The sequence below is a fragment of the Poromitra crassiceps genome (genome assembly GCF_964638095.1).
Source record: "Poromitra crassiceps genome assembly, chromosome: 9".
NCBI classification, from domain to species: domain Eukaryota; kingdom Metazoa; phylum Chordata; class Actinopteri; order Beryciformes; family Melamphaidae; genus Poromitra; species Poromitra crassiceps.
Window position 1 is genome coordinate 43145597 of NC_139630.1, and position 22845 is coordinate 43168441.

The following is a 22845-nucleotide window of genomic DNA, read 5'->3' on the forward strand; positions in this document are numbered from 1 at the left end:
GATCCAGGGTTCTAATTTAAAGTTCTAAATCACATGGACATTATGATAAAAGGACACTGCTAATCAAAGTGCTGGAATAGGTTTAGCAAAGGAATAAGGACATGAGTCAGAGCGAATGTTTTGAAACAATGAAAAGTTTTTATTTTCCATTCATCTGGCCTTCGACGGTCTGTTTGACTGCTGTCATCAGCTGTCAGTGTGGTGCAGCGCTGCAGCCTCACCCACGGGTGTGGATCAGGCCCAGGAGCACATAGTTTCACAACTCCCAACACCTGGCAGAGCCAGCGGGGCCTGAAAACCAGCTGTGCCACGGCTCAGAGGGGGGAACCCGGGGAGGGGAGGAGCTGGGGGGGGATTACTTCCAAAATACCACCTGTGACACACGGCTGACCCCATTCCCAGCCCCGCCCCCGAGGGCAGGTTTACAGTGAGCGGGTTGATTCTGAGGCCCCTGCAGCTCCAATAAAAGTGCTGAGATATGAGCGGGGTGGGTGGGGTTATGAGCAGGTTGGGTGGGTGGGGTTATGAGCAGGTTGGGTGGGTGGGGTTATGAGCAGGTTGGGTGGGTGGGGTCATGAGCAGGTTGGGTGGGGTTATGAGCAGGTTGGGTGGGGTTATGAGCAGGTTGGGTGGGGTTATGAGCAGGTTGGGTGGGGTTATGAGCAGGTTGGGTGGGGTTATGAGCAGGTTGGGTGGGTGGGGTTATGAGCAGGTTGGGTGGGGTTATGAGCAGGTTGGGTGGGGTTATGAGCAGGTTGGGTGGGTGGGGTTATGAGCAGGTTGGGTGGGGTTATGAGCAGGTTGGGTGGGGTTATGAGCAGGTTGGGTGGGGTTATGAGCAGGTTGGGTGGGGTTATGAGCAGGTTGGGTGGGGTTATGAGCAGGTTGGGTGGGGTTATGAGCAGGTTGGGTGGGGTTATGAGCAGGTTGGGTGGGGTTATGAGCAGGTTGGGTGGGGTTATGAGCAGGTTGGGTGGGGTTATGAGCAGGTTGGGTGGGTGGGGTTATGAGCAGGTTGGGTGGGGCGGGGTTATTGCATGTTGACAGAGCCAGGCTCATCCACGGCATCTGAGGCTGGCGTTGGAACGAGCTCACGAGCACAGACTACATTTAGATTTTGACATGACATTGCCAGCCCCTCTATTGCCATATGATATTACACCAGCATAATTAGGATTTTGTCTTTTCACATATGCACATACAGGCATGTGTATATTCGACAGGAGCAGCTCAGACTGCAGGAGCAGGCAACTGGAAAAGAGGGGTTTGACATCAAAGACACTTCAATATGTGTGGCTGCTGCAGGGGTTGAACCTGTGACATTCTGGGTACAGGATGGTTTATCCAACAACCAGCTCACCCTCCCCAAGTGCTGCCCTGAGGTCAGTACAGCATTGCTCCTCCAGCGTTCAGTGGTACATGCTGGTTTTCCCACTGCATTTCAATGAGACACACAGAGGACGCCGGCAGGTTGGGGCACCTTTGCTATTTGAGATAATTAACCACTACGTCCACTTCATTTTATTGCATGTCATTATCTGTTCTAACCTTATTCCCCCCTTGAGAAGACGGCCTCAGTTGTGGAAATCCGTCTTTCTTTTTTTAATAATATATTCAATAAATATACAGAAACCATGTGTTTACGGGAGTTTTTGTTTCATAAAGGCAGCCTCACAGTTAGAACCTCACAGAGAAAAAAAAATAGTCCCAGACTTACTTCTATTTTTATATATATATATATACAGTATATATAAAAAGGGATCTCTCCTCCCCCCCGGTTTATCCTCTGGTCAAATTGAGTCTGACGAGGTCAATACAATATATGATGGTGTGGGCTCCAATGGACTGCCTCCTGGTAAAGTACCATGCAGAGTGGAGATGATGGGTGTACCAGACTGCATCCCTTTAACAAGCATTCACACTGTGCACCTCGCAAATTGTGCTGGAAAGCAACACATATCGTACCTATTTGGCAAAGAAAACATTCATCAAGCAATGGTTAAAAAAAAAAGTCAACCCAGTACGGCGACACCGTTTGAAGTGAGAAAGTTCTATACAGATATTGGTACCATGGTAGTACATGTCTACTTTTTACTCAACATAGTGATAGCTTGATATTTACTGGTTGTTATTTTCTGGAAAAAATAAAAAGCTGGAACTGGTCCTACTTTTTAATCCTCTACACTTAACCCCACTGGAGACTTTATGCCTAATCCTAACCTGAATTAAATAGGAAAAAAAATGTTTTTTGTTGATTCTTGGTTTTGGCAGATGTAGTGATTTTTGACTTTGTGACTTGGCCATAAAGTTGAAAACATGTTTGTTGCACTTCAGTAGAGGACACTGTAACCGGTCATTGGTCAATATTATTACAGTTAAGCATAATACTTTTTCTGACCAGGTAGGAAACATTGCTAAGCACCCTCTAAAATAAAATAAAAAAAACATTTTTAAAACTCATCAAGAGTGTTCCCTAACCTTAACAAAAGGACAAAATGGTGGCTCGTTTTCATGACTAATTTGAGGTATTATGGTGACCATTGAAGTGATCTTCCTCATGGCTGCTTGACGTTAATAAACACGTGATCGGGCCAACCGGTTTTGCTCTTCAGTCGAGGTGTCCTGTCTTGTTCTCAGTGTTTGATGATCTCCCACAGGCAGAGGTTCTGGAAAAATGTCCGTTCCACATAAAGATTTACACATTTAAAATGACACAATAAAAAAAAAAAAGTTTGTTCAATAAAATACTTCCATCAGTGCTTCTCTCACATTTCATATACAAGATTTACAGTTTGTAATTGCAAAATGGGGGGAGGAGTGCAATGGCAACCATATGCCCATATTGCGTTTGTTCTCCCAGATGAAGTATCTGTCAGTCGTTCAGCCGGATGCGAGGCCTGACTTGGTGTCTGTCAGTCACTCAGTCAGTAAGCGTTGGCTCGGTTGTCAGGTAGTTTAGCCTGGAGACGTTCTGTACATCGTGTACAAGCAGCCTCTTTCCTCAGCGGGCCGTCAAGTGGTGCAAATGACATCTGTAGTGGTTGATGATGGAGCATGATTGAAGAACATGAAAAGGGGGGATAGTAACATCCACTGAAAAGGCTTCTTTTGTTGGCAGCGGTCTCTCTCAGTCTCAGCTCCCACTCCATTGGCATTTCCAGTGAAGTTGCGGATTGGAAATCGGTCCCTTCCTGATCCACAGCAGCAGTGGGAACTCCTCCTCTTTACATGCTGCCAGTCCTTCCCTCCAGCCCACTTGTGGCTCTTCGCTGGGCCGCTCTGCCCCCCCTTGATGCTAGATGAACTTGAAGCACTTGGTCTTATCGTGGGGCAAACGAGTCTTAAACAGCACCGAGTCCACTCGGAACTGTGTGTAGAGCAGCGGCATGTAGCCGTACACCTTGACGAAGAAGTTGATGCACTTGTGGCGCTCGTGGAAGTGCGAGTCGTCGTGTGAGAGGGCCTGAGGGCAGCCGGGACAGCGGAACGTCCAGCGAGACGTTACCTAAGATGGAGACAGAGCGTCAATTTGACAATCTTGTCATATTTACTTAAGACGTTTATTTTTCAATACATAGCACACAGCTGCTGTTGTTGATGAAAACAACATCTCCACAAGTGTTTTCAGGAATGAGTTCACTCACAGCCCGACAGCAGGGATGCATAAAGACCGATAGCGCATCAACAATTTCAGTCTTCTGCCTCTTGTTAGGACCATGGGAAAAATAACTTGCATGTTTATTTTGCATTATAAAACAGATAGTACCGGTCCTTGATTATGATTGGCTGAGCCGTGTTTGAAGCCATTGTAGAATACTCTATAAACACACCTGTGACCACATCACAATGTATTATGCACCAAACAGCGTCTTTGTGTTGCTGCCGTCTGTGTTGCTTGGCAACCATTCTGCTATGTCGCGGCTGAAAGACTACATTGCTTGGCGGAAGAATGATTATTTGTTATCAGTATTGTTTGTTGCCGTGTGTTTATTTGAGATAGGCTATATGCAGTAACAGCTCTGCGTCGGGTCTAAGAACGCCCCTTAGCCGTTAGAAGATCACTGTAAAGCACGGCCGCTTGGGGCTTAATTTATATCAGTTGTGTTATTCAGTTTGCATTGTGGCACCTTTCCTATATTCTCTCTGCAGTCTGCGAGGAGGCAACAGACGACGGGGGTCGTCTGTTCACCCTTCCCACTAAGGGACTTGAAGGGTTGCCAAAGTCATCAAGTTTCACATTCAGCTGGTAGCAGCACCAGACTGCACTGGAGGAATGCATTACTGAACATACCATGATGTGGGGAAAATACTTGGTGAAAGATTGAGAGCGTCGGTTTTGGTACATTTTTGTTATACCGCCCAGTCCTACTCAGCATTCAAACTTAGCCCACCTTCATTATTCACATGGCTTATTTGTAGCAGGGAATTAGTGTCATCAAAGCCATCTTTAAATTCCCTTCTGAAACACCCCTGAATATGAACATGCCACTAAATCAAAAAGAACTTCAACTGACGGCTGCTATGGCATTTCTGTTCCCAAGGCTTCCTCAGCTTGATTACTATAATTATTTGTCTAGTCATAAATGTGTGCTCTGGTAATAAATGTCCCACCAATAAAAATCCAAACAAGGCATGGTACAGTGGTACACCAATTCGATCTTGTGTTTTGATTTATAATTTGTACAAAATATTGGCCGTGTCAGTTTGAGTAATGGCGAGGCTAAGTGGGCAGAAATGGAAATACATAAGGCCTGAGGGAGATACAAGCGTACCAATGCTGCGGTAAGCACAGCCAGACGGCGCGCTCTGTCGCGCCGCTACACTGACCTTGATGGGCGGCTTGCGGGTGATGTGAGAGACCAGGAAGTTCATGGCGATGTCCTCGCAGTTGATGTACTCGTCCACCATGTCCCTGATGGCCTGGGGCATGACGTAGGAGTACAGGTAGGCGTAGTACTGCAAGGAGACAAACGGGCAGGGAACATGAGCAACCGGGGAGGAGGGTGGAGCACACGGGGAAGTAAAAAGATGAGGAAGGAAAAAGGTGAATTGGGGAGGGAGATGTGCAGACTTTGAAAGACTTTGTTGGGATGGAGGGGTGTTGTGTGTGTGTGTGTGTGTGTGTGTGTGTGTCAGGGTCTGACCTTATGGAAGAAGGCGGCTCCCGTCAGCACCATGGAGAGCTCGCAGGAGTAGTTGGAGTTGTATAGCCAGGACTGGTGGTTGACGTCCCAGGCATGAAACCTCCCGGGGAAACCCACAATGCGATCTCTGGCCTCGCGCCACACTCTGCGAGACATTAAAGAAACATTAGAGAAAATTAGACCGAATTCCTCATGTTCAAACAATCAATTTAGACTGATTTAGAGTGATAATTGTTTTTTTTTTATGTCTGACTTTCTTATTGCAGCCATTTGTTTCAATTGCAAGTGTGTCTGGACATAATAGTTAAGTCACCTGTTTACAACTTGAAAATCCATCTGTTTCAACTTGTCATCTGGCAACAATTTCCCTCTAGGGACCAACTAAGGCGGTTGTACTCTGTTCAGTATTTGACAAATCCAGCCAACACACCAAAATCCAGTTCTTGGCACAGAGACGATCTTCACATTTACACATAGCCAGAGTTGCTACAAGACAAGACAGTCTTGGAAGAAAAGAAAAGGCAAGCCTCTCTCAATTTATCAGATGAGATGCTTGGAATTCCCAGCTGACAGCAAAGATGCAAAGAAATCTCAAAAGAGCTCTTGAATGTCTCAAGCGAGCTCCTATCGGGCCACTTTCTCGGATGCTACATGATTTAGCTCTGCAGAGAGAGTGGAGGTGACGAAACATTCCTGGGTAATTCTGGGGGAGCCGGAGATAACTTGTGACAAATGACCTCGTGCGCGCCGCACACGGCCCAGTTCTGCCTGCCCGGACACGCTGCAACAGCAGCAGGCCTCAGACGACTCCCGCAAAACCTACGAGTGCACTTGATCGTTTCGCCTAATAACAGCCTTCATGTTCCAGTTATGAAAGCATAAGCAGATGAATCACAAATAGTCAGTCTACAATAAATCTTTTTTTTTGCAGTGCAATGTTCTTTTTCAAGGATGTGATTTTTCAGGGGGTTTCGGAGACACTCACTTCTAATGGGAGATAGATTTTCCCTTATTTACCCTTATTTAAACTGTCTTCCCAGTGAACTACAATAAACCCTCAGAGAAAAGAACTACAATAAACTGTCAACAGCACTGCCTCAGAGAAAAGAACTACAATAAACTGTGTCAACAGCACTGTCTCAGAGAAAATAACTACAATAACCATGTCAACAGCACTGCCTCAGAGAAAAGAACTACAATAAACTGTCAACAGCACTGCCCCAGAGAAAATAACTACAATAAACTGTGTCAACAGCACTGTCTCAGAGAAAAGAACTACAATAAACTGTCAACAGCACTGCCTCAGAGAAAAGAACTACAATAAACTGTCAACAGCACTGCCTCAGAGAAAATAACTACAATAAACTGTCAACAGCACTGCCTCAGAGAAAAGAACTACAATAAACTGTGTCAACAGCACTGCCTCAGAGAAAATAACTACAATAACCATGTCAACAGCACTGCCTCAGAGAAAAGAACTACAATAAACTGTCAACAGCACTGCCTCAGAGAAAATAACTACAATAAACCGTGTCAACAGCACTGCCTCAGAGAAAATAACTACAATAAACTGTGTCAACAGCACTGCCCCAGAGAAAATAACTACAATAAACTGTGTCAACAGCACTGCCCCAGAGAAAATAACTACAATAAACCGTGTCAACAGCACTGCCTCAGAGAAAAGAACTACAATAAACTGTCAACAGCACTGCCCCAGAGAAAATAACTACAATAAACCGTGTCAACAGCACTGCCTCAGAGAAAAGAACTACAATAACCATGTCAACAGCACTGCCCCAGAGAAAATAACTACAATAAACCGTGTCAACAGCACTGCCTCAGAGAAAAGAACTACAATAACCATGTCAACAGCACTGCCTCAGAGAAAAGAACTACAATAACCTGTCAACAGCACTGCCTCAGAGAAAAGATAACCGTGTCAACAGCACTGCCTCATTTCTCCCCAATAAGACTGTTTACTGCGCAGTAGAAACATTTGAGGAGGGAATCTGCCCGTCTTATGACTGAACAAAAAGCCATATAACAGGCCACCAAAAAAATGGAAATGATATACTGGTATATGGCTTTCACACCATGGATAATGATATATATTAGTTTTCATTGTAGTCATCAGATTTTGACATTAAGATCGACTTCTTATGAATCACCATAAAACTGGTGTCGAGGGAGCTTTTCTTGTAATCCCTACATGTCACCATCACTGACCTGAAGCCAAACATGATCTCATCATGGCGGAGATGAGCGTCGTCGTCGATGGAGAGGATGGCCTCCGTCTCCACGGCGTCCCAGGGGAGGAAGCGGTTGTTAAGGCTGTTCTTCTCTGTGCGGACAACCTGCAGGGGCGAGACCAGCGTTTCACCTGAGCCTTTTTCAGACCACGGCAGGACTAGTTTTCACAGGTGGACACAACTAGTTAAATTACAGTAAGGCTGCTCTAGGTAAAGTACTCAACTTCTTTTTAGAAAGTTTTTTTTTGGAATAATGCTAATTTGAGAAACATTTGTACTACCGGTATTTTATGTTTTCAGACATAAGCGTAAAATGGGATGTGCCAGTAATAGAAATAGTCATCATGGACCTAAACTATCAATTCACACCTGTCTAGTAGTCCCTCACAAACAAAAAAATTAACTCTGCAAGATAATTCAATTTGAGCTTACCTATATGTGTGTATCAAAAAAGTTTACACACACACACACACACACACACACACACACACACACACACACACACACACACACACACACACACACACACACACACACACACACACTGTTATTGCCTCAGACACAGCTCACCACTTGCCCACCGAGTGTCTTTCACAGGCTGAGGATGTATATTTGAGCGAGGCAAATCTTTTGTCCTTTTTTGTGTCCTTTTGTTATTGAAGTAGCTATAATTTGTCTGGCTGCCTGCAGAGCTTCAAAGAGAAACGAGAGAGCTGATCCAATCAACTGAATGCAATGCAGTTCACACCACCTCTGAGACGGCAGCAAATAACAGCTTACTCTACTTGCATTTCAGAGAGAGTGAGATGGAGATTCCATTCCTTACTTTATAAACCAACCACATACACACACACACCCACCAGTGTCACCATCACAGATGTATGTAGATGTCTTTAATTTAATTTATTTAATTTTATTGTCTTATTTGTTTTTATGTATGTACTTTGTACTACGCTTTTTGCAACCCAAATTGCCCTTTTGGGACACTTAATAAATCTTGAATCTTGAATCTTAATGTCGATGTATTCTGCAGCAGCACTCACCACAATAGGCAGGCCGATGTCCGGCCATAGCAGGTCATCTGAAGGAGGCTTGGGCGAGTTCCACACCACCACCACCTTGTTGAGGTACGGCAGCCCGTTGAGCCTCTCCAGGGAGTTCATCAGCACCTCTTCCCTCTCGTACGTCAGCATGACCACGGTGAACTGCTCCCGGGGGACGTTCCCACCGAGTGCCGCCTGGAACTCCTTCCCCGAGCCCCCCGTACCTCCGCCGATGGGCCTGAAACCTGTACCCGAGCCCAGGAACTTTGCCTCGGAGGGCAGCACGGGGTCCAGAGGAGTGTGGGGGAACAGGTGGAAAGGTCCTGGCGCATGGTTCCACGCTCTGTAGGTGTCCGCAGCCGTGTATGTGAAGTTGCGGAGGAAGCGGGGAGAGGCGTAGGGAGGCTCTGTCTCGACAGGGCCCAGGTCCAGATCTCCATTGTCAGCCAGGTTGGCATCAGTTCCGGCCAACTTCCCTGCTTTGTGAGGAATCTCCTGGGCAGGCTCTTCTCTGATGGGTGCAGCGGGAACCTGGATGCTGGTTCTGATGCTGGCGAGGATGGTATTAAGAACATTCTCTGAGGTGGAGAAGTAAGTCTCCCACAGAAAGCGGCCCTGCCGTCTCATGGCCAACAGGTCATTGTCTGATAGGCTACGCAGTAGGAAGTGTAGCTCAGTGATGCGGGGTTTCGGGACTATAATGGTAGCCTCACTCCAGCGGATGAGCTGGTGGTAAGGAAGCCTGGAGTGGTCTCCCAACACTACTGGGATGGCCCCTACCTCTAGGGCCTCAAACAGCCTCATCCCACAGCCTGCTGAGGCCACCAGCTGCCCATCTCCTGGAGCAATCACCAAGGCAAACGTGGACACCTTGAGGACCTCCAACCTGTCCTCTCTCTCCCCGCACAGGGCCCACTCTGTGGCCAAGCTTGGCCGAGGGTTCTTGCAGGTGAACTCCACCAGCACCTGATCCAGGTGGCTGTCCTGTACCGCTTTTAGAGTGCCGATAATGCGGTCATCGTAGTCGGCAGGCGGGTCTCCTTCCATCTCCTCCTCAAATGACTGAGGAGGGGCCTCCTGCAAGCTGCTCCTCAGTGACTCCACCCTCTCCCCCTGGAAGGTGAACAGGTATTTCCTCTTTACAGGAACCTGGGGGGGCACTTCCAGGAAGTTGGGTTCTGAGAGGGCGTGAACCAGCGGGGACACAACCAGGTCAAAGCCCTCGCGGTACTGCTGTTCCAAGAAGGTGGACTGGGCCACCGCTGCCCGTCCTGTGCTCACATTGTACAGGAAGTTCTGTGTCATGGATTTCCTGGAGAGGTGCACCAGTACATGGTTGTGTCCATCAGACCTCCAGTGAGGAAGGGCCTTCAGCTGCTTCTCTAGCTCTGAGGGAGATGGCAGTGGAGAGGACGGGAACTCTTGCAGCTCCCCTACCAGCACCACATACAGACAGGCGATGCTGGGGTTATCGGTGATGTAAATGTTGCTCTTCACTGATGCTGCAAAAGCCTGCTTCACCAACGGGTCAAGATACTCCCCCCAGGGATAGGAGCCCGTGTCGTAGACGTACACGGGAAACCCCGAGGTAAGAGGGCAACGGGCGTAGTCAAAGCAGGAGCGCAGGCGGCAGGTGCGGGCAGACTTGGGTGGGGGCAGGCCCGGGTCCTCCTTGTCTGGCAGCAGCCTGACGGGCAGCGACAGTTTGGGCTGATTCTGGGCCATCAGCTCCTTATAGGAGTGCTCCGTCTGGCTGATGACGTTCTTCAGCTGCAGCAGGTCCTGCTTGGCGCTGTCGATGCTGCGCTTGCAGGCCTCGATGCGCAGGTTGAGCCGGGCAATCTCCCCGTTCAGCTCCTGCCGCTTGGCCTCCAGCTGCAGCAGCTCCTCGCTGACGGACTCGCGGATGCGGCACAGGTCCTGCACGTGTTTGGCCTCGCACAGCTCGCCGCCCGGCCGCGGCCCGAAGATGCGCTTGTCGGGCCCCCCGGCCTCGTCGATGGTGGTGAGGTAGTAGTGGGCGATGAGCGGGAAGAAGACCAAGATGAAGAAGAGCATGAAACTGAGCCAGGTGAGGCGCACGCGGCCCACGGTACGTTGCATCGCTGACTCTCTCAGTCTGCTCCTCGCCCCAATAAGGAACCGTTGCTATGGGGATCAGCGGCAGCCATGATACGACCTCATCAAGGTGAAGGGATATGAAATCATCAGAGCTGTTGTCTAGCTTTGTCCTTCCATAAAGGTCATCTGAGGCTGTTTATATCATCTTAAGGGGCCTGTGGGTACTGAGGAGAGGCTCCACCTCACCTGTATTCTCATATGTCATAGTCTAAACAAGATAATGCCATCTCTAAGGCGAGGTTTAGTTAGATGCCAAATCGATGTCAGAACACAGTCCCGCATCGGGGGAGGGGTGATGCAGGGAGGGCATGGCTGCTCACAGGTCAGTGTGATTGCTTGGTGGGCCAGATGCTTGTGACTGGGATGTGCTCATATTCTGAACACGGATCAGGGATTCTTCTAGGGACACGCTTTCTGAAATCTCCTCTTTAATACAGGAACCTGGGAGAGAGATTAACAGAAAAACGATACACAGATTAGTGATAATGATTAAGGAAAAATCTATAAGAGATCTCAAATAGATGCTTTGCATTAAATCATTGTCAATGAATTATTCAAGTTGATCTCACACAAAGAATAGTGCCAGCTTTCCATGGTGAATATCTCAAAATCTGACACGCACTTCTCAAAAATGATGACTTCGAATTAGATTCCTGCTGTAAAATTATGTGGCCATGAAATTCAAATGTCTATTCATGAGTCAAAAAGGCATTAAGCAAAGCAAGCCCATTAGCTACAGCCCTTTCTGCAGCCTGCCTGTTGGCCAGTTACTTTTTGAATTCATTAGGACAGACTAGTTGTCATCACAGAAGCACAGAAGGTGAAAGGCTGCAGGCTGCCAAAGTGTGAGCTGCCAGTGAATCGAGGTAAGGTGCATATTAGCATATATTATAGTCTGACCCTCCACAATCAGCCACAATGTCTCTTTACTAGAGCCCGACCAATACCGATATTAGGGAGTAAAAAAATTCCAATATCGATATATTGGCCGATATTCTTATATTAAATATACACATTATATTACACAATGTTTTTGCAATGATCCCTCAAATATCAAACACTTGACAAAGATATGACTTGACATGACTTAAGATATGTAATGTAGGCATGATATTTTACAGCTTATCAATAAACTTTATTGTCCAAATTGACATCAATGCAATGAAACAGTAAACTTAACTGGGGATTTAATAATTATAAATAACTAGAAATACAAAAACACAAATATAACAAATATAAAATATAACTTGAATTAAGAAAAAAGATCAAATATACACAACATGTTGTCTATGACTTAAAAAATACAAAATAAAAAAATATCGGCATATCGGCCAATAATATCGGTATATATTTTATCGGTAATATATTTTCACTAAGGAACCGACATTCTGTGGACGATTACCAACTGATTCCCAAAAGTGATCAGTGGAGTGTGGACTGCAGAATACAAGGAGATAGTTTTCTCTTTCTTTCAATTTCCTGTCTCTACCAAAGCCTGGAAAAAGGGAGCAACACACAGGAGAGAAAGCCCTTAGTGAAAAATTGCTGACATGGTGGTAGGGCTTAACACCTCCTCCTACAATCCTCATTAAAGGCCTCCTCTCCCGTATCCTGACCTGATCACTGCCTCAAATGACTGAGCTTCACTGAGAACAGTCCATCTCAAACAGTGATGTAGGATCATCTCCACAGTCCATCTCAGATCATCTCAAACATGATGTAGGATTATCTCCACCGGTCCATCTCAGATCATCTCAAACAGTGATGTAGGCTCATCTCCACAGTCCATCTCAGATCATCTCAAACAGTGATGTAGGCTCATCTCCACAGTCCATCTCAGATCATCTCAAACATGAAGGATTATCTCCACCACTCCATCTCAGATCATCTCAAACATGAAGGATTATCTCCACCGGTCCAGATCAAAATTAGACTCAGGCGCACATAAACTAAACCAGCTGCTCCTTCTCCCACTGCCTGAAATCAGTTGTCAGTCCTACTTTGCCTTTGTAAGCTGATGTTTTTCTGCAAGGCTCGTTTGAAACCTTTCTAATTGTTCGTGAGGTCGTTGGAGGTGGGCTTTAAAAACACAAAGTGTTTCTTGCTGCCCACTAGCGCATAAATAACTTAAAAGATGTCTTCTCCTGAACTCATTTTCACCTTATACAAGGAACTGCAGGGTTAGCAAATGCAACAAAACCTCAGAGCTGCAATTTCAGTGTGCGGATATTGTTGAAATATCGACATGTGGACAGATACAGTCTACAGAGTGAAAAATAAAGAAATAAAAAATTGCAAGTTAGCAATCCTCAAACAGAGGCAAACTTCTCAGACACCTAAATCAGCAGCATAAACTACATTTCAGCAGCACTAAAACAAACAGGCAGTCGGCCTAAGTTATCCCACCATATTTAACACACACACACACACACACTGGGGACGTCAACCCAATAGGCTAAGTGCCAAATAGCCCTAGTAACATATTATGTTACTAAACCCACCAACAACACAGTCTTGATAAAGCAGTGTAGTTTATAGTGACACAGCCGCAGAGGAATGGGAGGTGGTGTTTACGTGGCCGACAGAACAGCTTTCTTGATGAGCCAGAAATTCGGTGTACCGATGAAAGTATTATCACTGGGCTACTGGTGACTCCAACCTTCTGCAGTAGTACCTTCTGCTGCTGCCCGGTTAGATCATAGCCCAGCAAGATACCATCTCCCATACAAACATAATAGAATAAAAGCCATCTTTCACTCGCTCTGTGCCAGAAAAAACAGGAATCCCCCCCCACTGACTCCATCTGACTGGAATTGCCAATATGCGGAGATGACTCAAAGTCTTGTGGTGAGTTGGAGATAGTAGTGTGTCAAAGGGACGAGTGGGCAGAGAATACAGATCCCCACCCACCTAATAAATAGAGCATCTTGCAATATGGTGCGTATGCTTTCCTGCTGAGTGTTAGGGGAGAGGCCGTAACATTGGCTATCGGTCTGTCTGCAATATGGCAACGCTCACTGACAACGGCCACATGACAAGCGCATGATCTCATCTTGCCTAAACATTACATCCTGTTGGGAAATGCAAAATCCTTTAGAGACCAAAAGAGATATTTTTTTTATTTTAAACCAGGAAGTAAAAGGATATCGAGGTATCTTTGATAGATTTGCATTGATTAACATCTAAACTCTTTAAAAAAGCAAAATAATATATAAACTAAACTTGCTCCAAACTCATAGGTGAAAATCATCGTTTTGACCCTCACTCTAAGTCAGTGAATAATGATCAGTGAGCTTTAATATTTGGGATTTCTCCATCATTTATGTATACTAGGTGAAAAATGATAAAAATGATAAAAATTCATAGTTCAAAACATCAAGCTCTGGTTGAGCTGACACAGAATGACCCAATATTGACTCATTATAGCATTCACAAATTAATTGTGAAATAGGCTATCTGTCCATTGCTTATTAATAACACCTACTGATAATTTGCATGTATGCTCCTAAAATACTTAACTTATTTACTTAATTAGGTTTATTTTTTAATTAGATTTTTTTTTTTTACTGTTGAGCCCTGACATTGCATGTTTTCTGCTGACTACTGTGGTTTCTATACGGAATATGATATATTTAGACAGCTCTTTCTACACATTTTCATTTTCGGGTTAAAGTGTGTGGAAATCAAACACTGAATACTTCAGATTTTCTTGGTTTGAAATCAGTTTCGATAGGGATTCTGCACAGCACCAAACTTTATTGACCTTATTTCTCTCAGACTGCCTACATGATCACTGAAGCCTTGTTAAATAGAGTTGTGTTATTCAGCAGCACTGAGCGTGAGGCCAGCTGGCAATGGCATGTCTGCGTTTACATTGCTGACCTACTGTCCAATAGCCCGTCGGTGCTTATTGATTGTCAGCTGCACAGCCAATCATGGTGTAGCAACAGGCCAATCACGGCGCGGCAACAGGCGTTACACATAACGATGCTCGTACGGGATTGGCTGCTGGTGGACAGTGCCACCCATTAGTTCAGCTGCAGCCAATGTTTCTGCGCTGACAGATGAGTAAACATAGGGACCCAGCTTAACATTAGCCAACATTTCTCTGCTGGAGAATGACATCTGGCGAGTGGTTTCTGGAGTTTCTGCAGAGTTACATGCCTCCGCACAGTAAAAACTCCAAGGGTATGTGACCCTGTGACCCTTGACCCCCACCCTGCTGATCGGCCGTGTGCCTGGGGTGCTGAGTGACAGAGCAGAGTGGCAGATTAATTGCTGCGGGGCAGCGGCTGCCAGTCAGTGTCCCGAGGGTAATGGCAGACAGATGCTGGCAAACGCTGCTGCTAGGGATGTCAATTTTCGGTTAATTTCACTTTCGATTAACCGACGCTAATAATCGATTAACCTATCGGTTAATTCATAATTTTTTAATATTAAAAACAAAAAAAAAAAAAAATGTTTTTTTTTTTTTTTTTTTGTCTATTTACTCAATGAACTCATGCCCAAACAAGGCGTGTCTATTTAGATGCTGAAATGTTAATGCTTTTTGTGTTAGAATTTCTAACACAAAAAGCATTAACAAGCATTAACAAAAAGCATCAACATTTCAACACAAATTATTTTTGTGTTAGAATTTCTAACACAAAAAGCATTAACATTTCAGCATCTAAATAGACACGCCTTGTTTGGGCATGAGCTCATTGAGTAAATAGACCAAAAAAAAAAAATTTTTTTTTTTTTTTTTTAATATTAACTGATAGACCGACAGCAATAACCGAACAACGACGTTAGCGACGGTTAATCGATTAACGGTTAACCGTTGACATCCCTAGCTGCTGCTATAGGCCTAATCTGGGGCCATAAACACAGTGATTTAAAGATCTGCCCGTGTCTGCTTCTGGGATACAGAGCAACAGAGTGACAGACACACAATCTCAATCCCTATCCCTGCCTACACCCGTGGCATCTCTCTAATCTGCAGAATGTCTTCTCTTCACTCAAACTCTGTTTAATCTGGAATCTGGATACATACTGTGTCTGTATGGGTGGAAAACACAGGCAAGCATCGATCGCACCGTACTCTAAGTCACTTTGCCAGGATCAATGATAATGCCATCATTACCAACCACTGTGCTGTGAGGTGGTCTGCTGCTAAGCACCTGAAAGCTGCTTTAGAAGGAAGGCAGCACAGCACAGGCATAGAAGAGTGGCTTAAAAAAAATAGAGAGGCACTGAGAGGCACTGCATCACAGAGAGGCACTGCATTAGACTCACAGAGAGGCACTGAGATGCACTGTATTAGACTCACAGAGAGGCACTGAGATGCACTGTATTAGACTCACAGAGGCACTACATTAGACTCACAGAGCGGCACTGAGAGGCACTGCATTAGACTCATGGAGAGGCACTGAGAGGCACTGTATTAGACTCACAGAGGCACTACATTAGACTCACAGAGCGGCACTGAGAGGCACTGCATTAGACTCACAGAGGCACCGCATTAGACTCACAGAGCGGCACTGAGAGGCACTGCATTAGACTCATGGAGAGGCACTGCATTAGACTCACAGAGAGGCACTGCATTAGACTCACAGAGGCACTGAGAGGCACTGCATTAGACTCACAGAGAGGCACTGCATTAGACTCACAGAGAGGCACTGATAGGCACTGCATTAGACTCACAGAGAGGCACTGAGAGGCACTGCATTAGACTCACAGAGCGGCACTGAGAGGCACTGCATTAGACTCACTGAGAAGCACTGCATTAGACTCACAGAGGCACTGAGAGGCACTGCATTAGACTCACAGAGAGGCACTGCATTAGACTCACAGAGCGGCACTGAGAGGCACTGCATTAGACTCACAGAGCGGCACTGAGAGGCACTGCATTAGACTCACAGAGGCACCGCATTAGACTCACAGAGCGGCACTGAGAGGCACTGCATTAGATTCAGAGGCACTGCATTAGACTCACAGAGAGGCGCTGCATTAGACTCAGAGGCACTGAGAGGCACTGCATTAGACTCACAGAGAGGCACTGCATTAGACTCACAGAGGCACTGCATTAGACTCACAGAGGCACTGCATTAGACTCACAGAGCGGCACTGAGAGGCACTGCATTAGACTCAGAGGCACTGAGATGCACTGCATTAGACTCACAGAGGCACTGAGATGCACTGCATTAGACTCACAGAGAGGCACTGCATTAGACTCAGAGGCACTGAGATGCACTGCATTAGACTCAGAGGCACTGAGATGCACTGCATTAGACTCACAGAGAGGCACTGCATTAGACTCACAGAGAGGCACTGCATTAGACTCAGAGGCACTGAGATGCACTGCATTAGACTCACAGAGGCACTGAGAGGCACTGCATTAGACTCACAGAGGCACTGCGATGCACTGCATTAGACTCACAGAGAGGCACTGAGATGCACTGCATTAGACTCAGAGAGAGGCACTGCATTAGACTCACAGAGAGGCACTGCATTAGACTCACAGAGAGGCACTGCATTAGACTCAGAGGCACTGAGATGCACTGCATTAGACTCACAGAGGCACTGAGATGCACTGCATTAGACTCACAGAGACGCACTGAGAGGCCCGTCCTTGCTTTCACCTTAAACTGCCTGCATCAACAGTAATGTGTGAAGCCAGTGGCTGATGGTATGAGGGAACTTGAGCCTGCTTTATTTCACAGAATGGCTGCATGATAAGGACAAAGCAAGCACCAAATTGTCATTATTTTTGAGAAATACTGCAGTTGCGATATGAGTTGCAGGATACTTTTTTCAAGTGTAAAGTCTACATTACATTTGGGTGTAATGTGATATAGTTTGTGGGAGTATCTCCCCACTGATTATTATGACCATTCTCTCTATTATTGCGCCAGACGCTTCTCATTCTTGCTACCACACTGACTGAGTGTATTAGAAAGAAAAGAAAATGAGTGCAATTTTGCTGCCTTTGCGATATTATTCATATTGCAAATCAATATAATTATCCAGTCCTATTTTGGAGGCCAGAATCCTGCAACATTTTCATATCTGGAGGTCTTTGCACTTCTCGGGGGAAAGGCACAGCCTAGTTGATGACCCAGATAAAAAGCCTTTGCGCTACATGGTGAGCAAGCAGTGCCTCGGTCAGCACATTATCAGGCTCGCCTGTGAACAAAGCACGCTGCTTTAGCCTGCTAGTCTCACTTCATTTGATATGGAGCTATAGAAACTGCCATAGAGGCAATCAGGATCCAGGTCTTCATGCATGTTGGAGCCCAGATCAAAGAGCACAGTCAGTCTGTGAAATGAATGGAATTCTTGTGCTCATCTAGTGATGAATATCTAACAGGCCCTCGCCTGCAGTCTGGTTCCCACACACTGCAGGGCGAGTGCTGTATCAATGTTTGAACAGCCTCTGGGCAGCCTGGCACGGCTTTTTTTAGCCAGTCCTGACTGAGGTACTTGACGAATTGACCTTTTTCACGGCAGCATTTTGTGTCTAAAAGGCAGGGTAAACGCAGGTGCAACCAAAACATTAATGAGGGTTTTCCAACTTCCAATCCATTTAGGTGTTCCAGCGCTGCTGGGGCCCTCATTGATGTTTTGGTTGCACCCGTTTGCCCTGCCTTTTAGACACAAAATGCCTGCTGTGAAAAAGGCCCATGGAACAGGATTGGGAACACAGAGAGAGACGTGGCATCCAAATACAACGGGTTTGTACTTGACTGAAATCAGCCAGACTCAAGGAGGGTACCATCTCATCAACAACGTTAGCTAGCCCATCCGTGAGCGCAGCAGCTACTGAGCAATGGAACATCCAGCTCCAGAGTTCAGAGCCAGGCTGTTTGGGGTTCCTGCTCGCTGCTGACATGAGCTTCTGACAGATAGCGAGACGTGGGCTGAGGGATTTGAGGGCAGACAGAAAGATCACACAGCTTGTATTTTTAATAAGGCCCAGAGTAGCAAGGCTGCTAGCTACTGAAAGCACTGAAATATTCACAGGTTGGCTTTTTGATTTCTCTTTAATGTCTCTCAAGAAAATGAAGCAGCAGCTAACTCTTTGTGATAAGTATGACGGTAAGACCAGACCACTGCAAGGCCTCCATTCCACCAGCCTAATTAGGAATCAAATAATACCAGAATCACAATCTTGACTATGGCAATCTTGATTTGTCAGACAGCTTCTTTCTAATAAATTATTCTGGTACTGTGCAGAATCCCATACAGTTTAAATTGCAATCATAGAGGGAATTTTAAAATTGTCCGATTATCTTTTATATGCACAGAAAGCGCTGTATCAATGTGCATCACAATTTATATCCCAATCACAATGTTCTGGGGGGAAACACAACTCCAAGGAAATGTGACGCCCTACTACACAATAACAGTTACACACATTCACAGCTGAGTCGTTGTCTACTGTCGGCCACTGAGCACCTCCATCGCAGCAGTTGGGGAGATTAAATGCCTTGCTCCGGGGTAGACGTGTGCAGTGTTGGGGGTAACTCATTACAAAAGTAATATATTACATGTAATATATTACTTTTAGCATTAACTCAGTAATGTAACTTATTACCGGTAGGATTTCAGTAATATTATACCAGTTACTTTGTCAAGTAACAGAAGTTCCAAATTGAGTTAAAAACTTTTTTTAATCAAAGCACATATTTAACACATTGAGTGCCAGCCATGTTTTCATTCCTGTAGGTAAGTTGTGCCAGGGGTGTTTTTGATGATTCTGGCTCATTTTAGAACAGCCGAGGATTCTTTTCTGTTAAGAATTCATGAACACCAATCATCTAAAAATAACTAATAGAATGTGTGCTTTCTCTGTCTAAAAGAGTTAGTTTGCAGAGTTAGAAGTTATGTAGATATTAGCCGTTGAGTACAGCATGGTTTCAGCGTCTGGAAATTTATTCAGAGATAAATGGCTTTTTGTGAAACAGTCACTTTAACCATTCATTTTTGGCATCAGTAAGACCGTCAGACATTCTAAACAATAGTTTTGAACAGTAATTTCCTCCATAACAACAGGAAACACCCCTCTCATTCAAACTCCTCCCTCCGTGTGTCTTCTCCTCCTTCCTCCTGGCTCTAACAGCGGGCGTGTCAGAAGCGCGTTGCTGCTGCCTGCCTGCCTGTCTGCCTGTCGGGCAAGACGAGTCTGAAATGGATTACTGTAAAATCGCGTCGCCATTTCCTTGAATGGCTTGCTCCCGCGGTGTGTGTGTGTGTGTGTGTGTGTGTGTGTGTGTGTGTGTGTTCGCGCGTTGCTCCGCGGCTCTGGGGGGAAGGGATCTCTGTCCGTTCTGTGTGTGTGTCTCCGCGGCTTCTGACTGTAAAATCGCCAAGCCATTTCCGCGGGAGGCGGCTGCTTTTGGTCCCGTGGCTTTTGGGTCCCGTGGCTGTGGCTTCTCTCTGTCTCTGTCGCCACTTAGTGGTCGGTAAAATAGATTACACACATGCTCTTGCTCCAAATAGTTATCTCGAAGATGTAAAAGGGGTTGATTGATGTCCCACCGTCAAAAAAAAAAAATGTTTATGTAAGACGAGTTAGCTCGTCCTTGGCACTTAAGCGCTGGATTATGTAAGACGAGTTAGGTCGTCTATGGCACTTAATGAGTTAAATAAAGATAATAATTTCCTAATCAAATTGTGTATTTTAATGCAAATAACCACTATAGATGACAATAACAAAGGAAAAGGATAACATTTAGAATTTTGGACCGTTTACTGTGTAAACTTTACACTGACTTCAAGACTGTTTAAATTATTTTTCGGCATGGTTCTGGCACAGCGATGTCCTTCGGCTACTGCAGTTATTTTGCTGAAAGTAATGCAAAAGCACAAGTAGTGTAATAAGTAACAAGTTACTCTACAGTCACAGACAGTAATACTGTAAAGTGACGTATTACTTTCAAATGGAAGTAACTAGTATTATGTAGTATATTACAATTTTAAAGTAACTTGCCCAACACTGGTCGTGTGTTACCGTTTCTTTCATTTTCCCCGGCCCGATTGTCCCAGCCGATCTGAAGACGTGACCCAGCGTCCAGATTCTCTCATCTCTAGGCTACGGTCTGTCTGTCTGTCAATAGTGTGCAGCCCTACTTCCATGAAAAACTCCATTATATATATATATATATATATATATATATATATATATATATATAGGCTGGTGCAAAACACAGCATGTGAGCAGTGAAAATCGTTATACATGCAATTTTCTAGTGTACTGCAGCAACTGGCACAGGCCGACAAGCCTGCTGGGACTCCATGTTACCGTGTGCTCAGAGACTAGCCTTCCCATAATTAATTGTGATTTCATGGATGAGTTGGAGGTAGCGTGAGGGGGGGGGGGGCATGGAGGTAGCGTGTTCCCTGTGGAGTTGATGGAGGGGGGGGGGGGGATGGAGGCAGCTGCAGGGGAAGGCACAGTCATGGCACTATGAGAAGGGAGCAGCTGTTGCAGCCATGGATCATCACTCATCTGCAGAGGGCTGACTGGACCGCCCCAAGGACCTCTCTCCCCGCACCATGTTACAGAGGTGACTGTGGGACTATGGGCATAGAAAAGACGAAAACGATTGATGCTGCAGCTATGCTTGATATCAATATCGGTTTTAAAGCATCAAAAAAGTTCTGAAAACAGTGAAAAGTCAGAAAATGTAAGAGAACTCACATTTTCCTCTAGTTTATGGGTACCAACAATAAGCAAAATCAACTGATTCTATTTAGAGAAAATAATCTACTTTGTGGCAAAGACAGGTAAACAAAGTGCAGTTGTGGAAAGTGGTATCCTATTTCAAGTACCGCAGCAGGCCTGTATAGACCCTTTTCACGGAGGGCCATTTTGTGTGAAAAGGCAGGGTAAACACAGGTGCAAGCAAAACACTAATGAGGGTTTCCAACTGCATGATTGGAAGTTGGAAACCCTCATTTGTGTTTTGCTTGTTGCACCTGTGTTTACTGTTTACCCTGCCTTTTAGACAAAAAATGGCCCCCGTGAAAAGGGTCTATTTTCAGGGAAACATGTCCAGCCTTGGTGGTGGTGGTGGTACCGCAGCCAGCCTGTAGGGGCAGTGAAACATGTCCAGCCTTGGTGGTGGTGGTGGTGGGCGCCGCTTTCTGCTGTTGCTCGTTATGATCAAATACCACTGCAGTGATGACAATGAGGCCGTTATGATCGTCAAGAGTTCCTGTGTGATGATGACAACCCAATGCTGAAGCAATTAGACTGCTGTCCGTGTGGACCACCTCCTCCCACTCAGCACAAAGTGTGTGTGTGTGTGTGTGTGTGTGAGTGTGTGTGTGTGAGAGTGTGTGTGTGTGTGTGTGTGTGTGTGTGTGTGAGAGAGAGAGACAGAAGAAAACACCCTAAGCTACGCAGCTATTTAGAAACAAGGCTTCTCTACGAGTGATGCGTACTACGTATTCTAAGTCCATAACTAGTCATGTAGATATAGATAAACAGAGAGATAGAGAGAGAGAGAGAGAGAGAGAGAGAGAGAGAGAGAGAGAGAGAGAGAGAGATAGAGATAGAGATAGAGATAGAGATAGAGATAGAGATAGAGATAGAGAGATAGAGATAGAGAGTGAATGTGTTCATAATGACAGATGGGCCTGGGTGCAGTATGACAAGCTGACATGGGACAGCTGCTGCACATGTTCCTGTTTGAAAAAGAGAGCAGCCAAGATCTCATCTCATCTAAAATGGCGGCAAGGAAACGTGCTTTCAGGTGACTCGTGCCGTGGCATTAACCCATTGATACCTGATGCAGCATTTGTGTGTGTATCCCTTTAAGACCGCGAACCGCGCCACGCGGTCTTAAAGGGATACACACACAAATGAGGGATATACACGCAAATGCTGCAAAAACAGGCTGACAAAGCTGAGTGGATCCGTCCACCACTACAATGGCAAGTAGTGAGGCAAATGATGTGTGATGACCAACACAATGTATCATACTGGCTGGTGTTAATGTGTCCGCGTCTGCTGCTGTAAAGCTGGTGTGTCACAGGCTGCCATGCAGGAGGCAGGCAGCAGCACAGGTGAGAGTGGAGAAAGTGACAGCTAATTAAAGTCAGGCCAGACATACAGACACACAGCACAGCACCGACTCCCCCATGTCTCAGCACGGAACAACTCACATATCTAATGAGCTTGAACTGACATGGGGGGGAAACACCTTATGGGACACTTTGACGTTTTGAATTTGAGTTGGCTATTTCTCTTCTACCAGAAACTCACAGTTGGCATAAATGTATACGCTCTTCAGTTTCCCC

General features: G+C 45.6%; 1 protein-coding gene across 1 annotated transcript; it reads right to left on the reverse strand.

Moving 5' to 3' along the window:
- Positions 1 to 897: 897 nt before the first annotated feature.
- On the reverse strand, positions 898 to 10539 carry extl3 (exostosin-like glycosyltransferase 3; the record flags this gene model as incomplete). The annotated part of the gene is made up of 5 exons (XM_083642991.1): positions 898 to 3505; positions 4828 to 4956; positions 5145 to 5289; positions 7371 to 7498; positions 8437 to 10539. The coding sequence occupies 5 exons, from the start codon at positions 10537 to 10539 to the stop codon at positions 3296 to 3298; spliced, it is 2715 nt and encodes a 904-aa protein (XP_083499117.1). The 3' UTR covers positions 898 to 3295.
- Positions 10540 to 22845: the final 12306 nt, after the last annotated feature.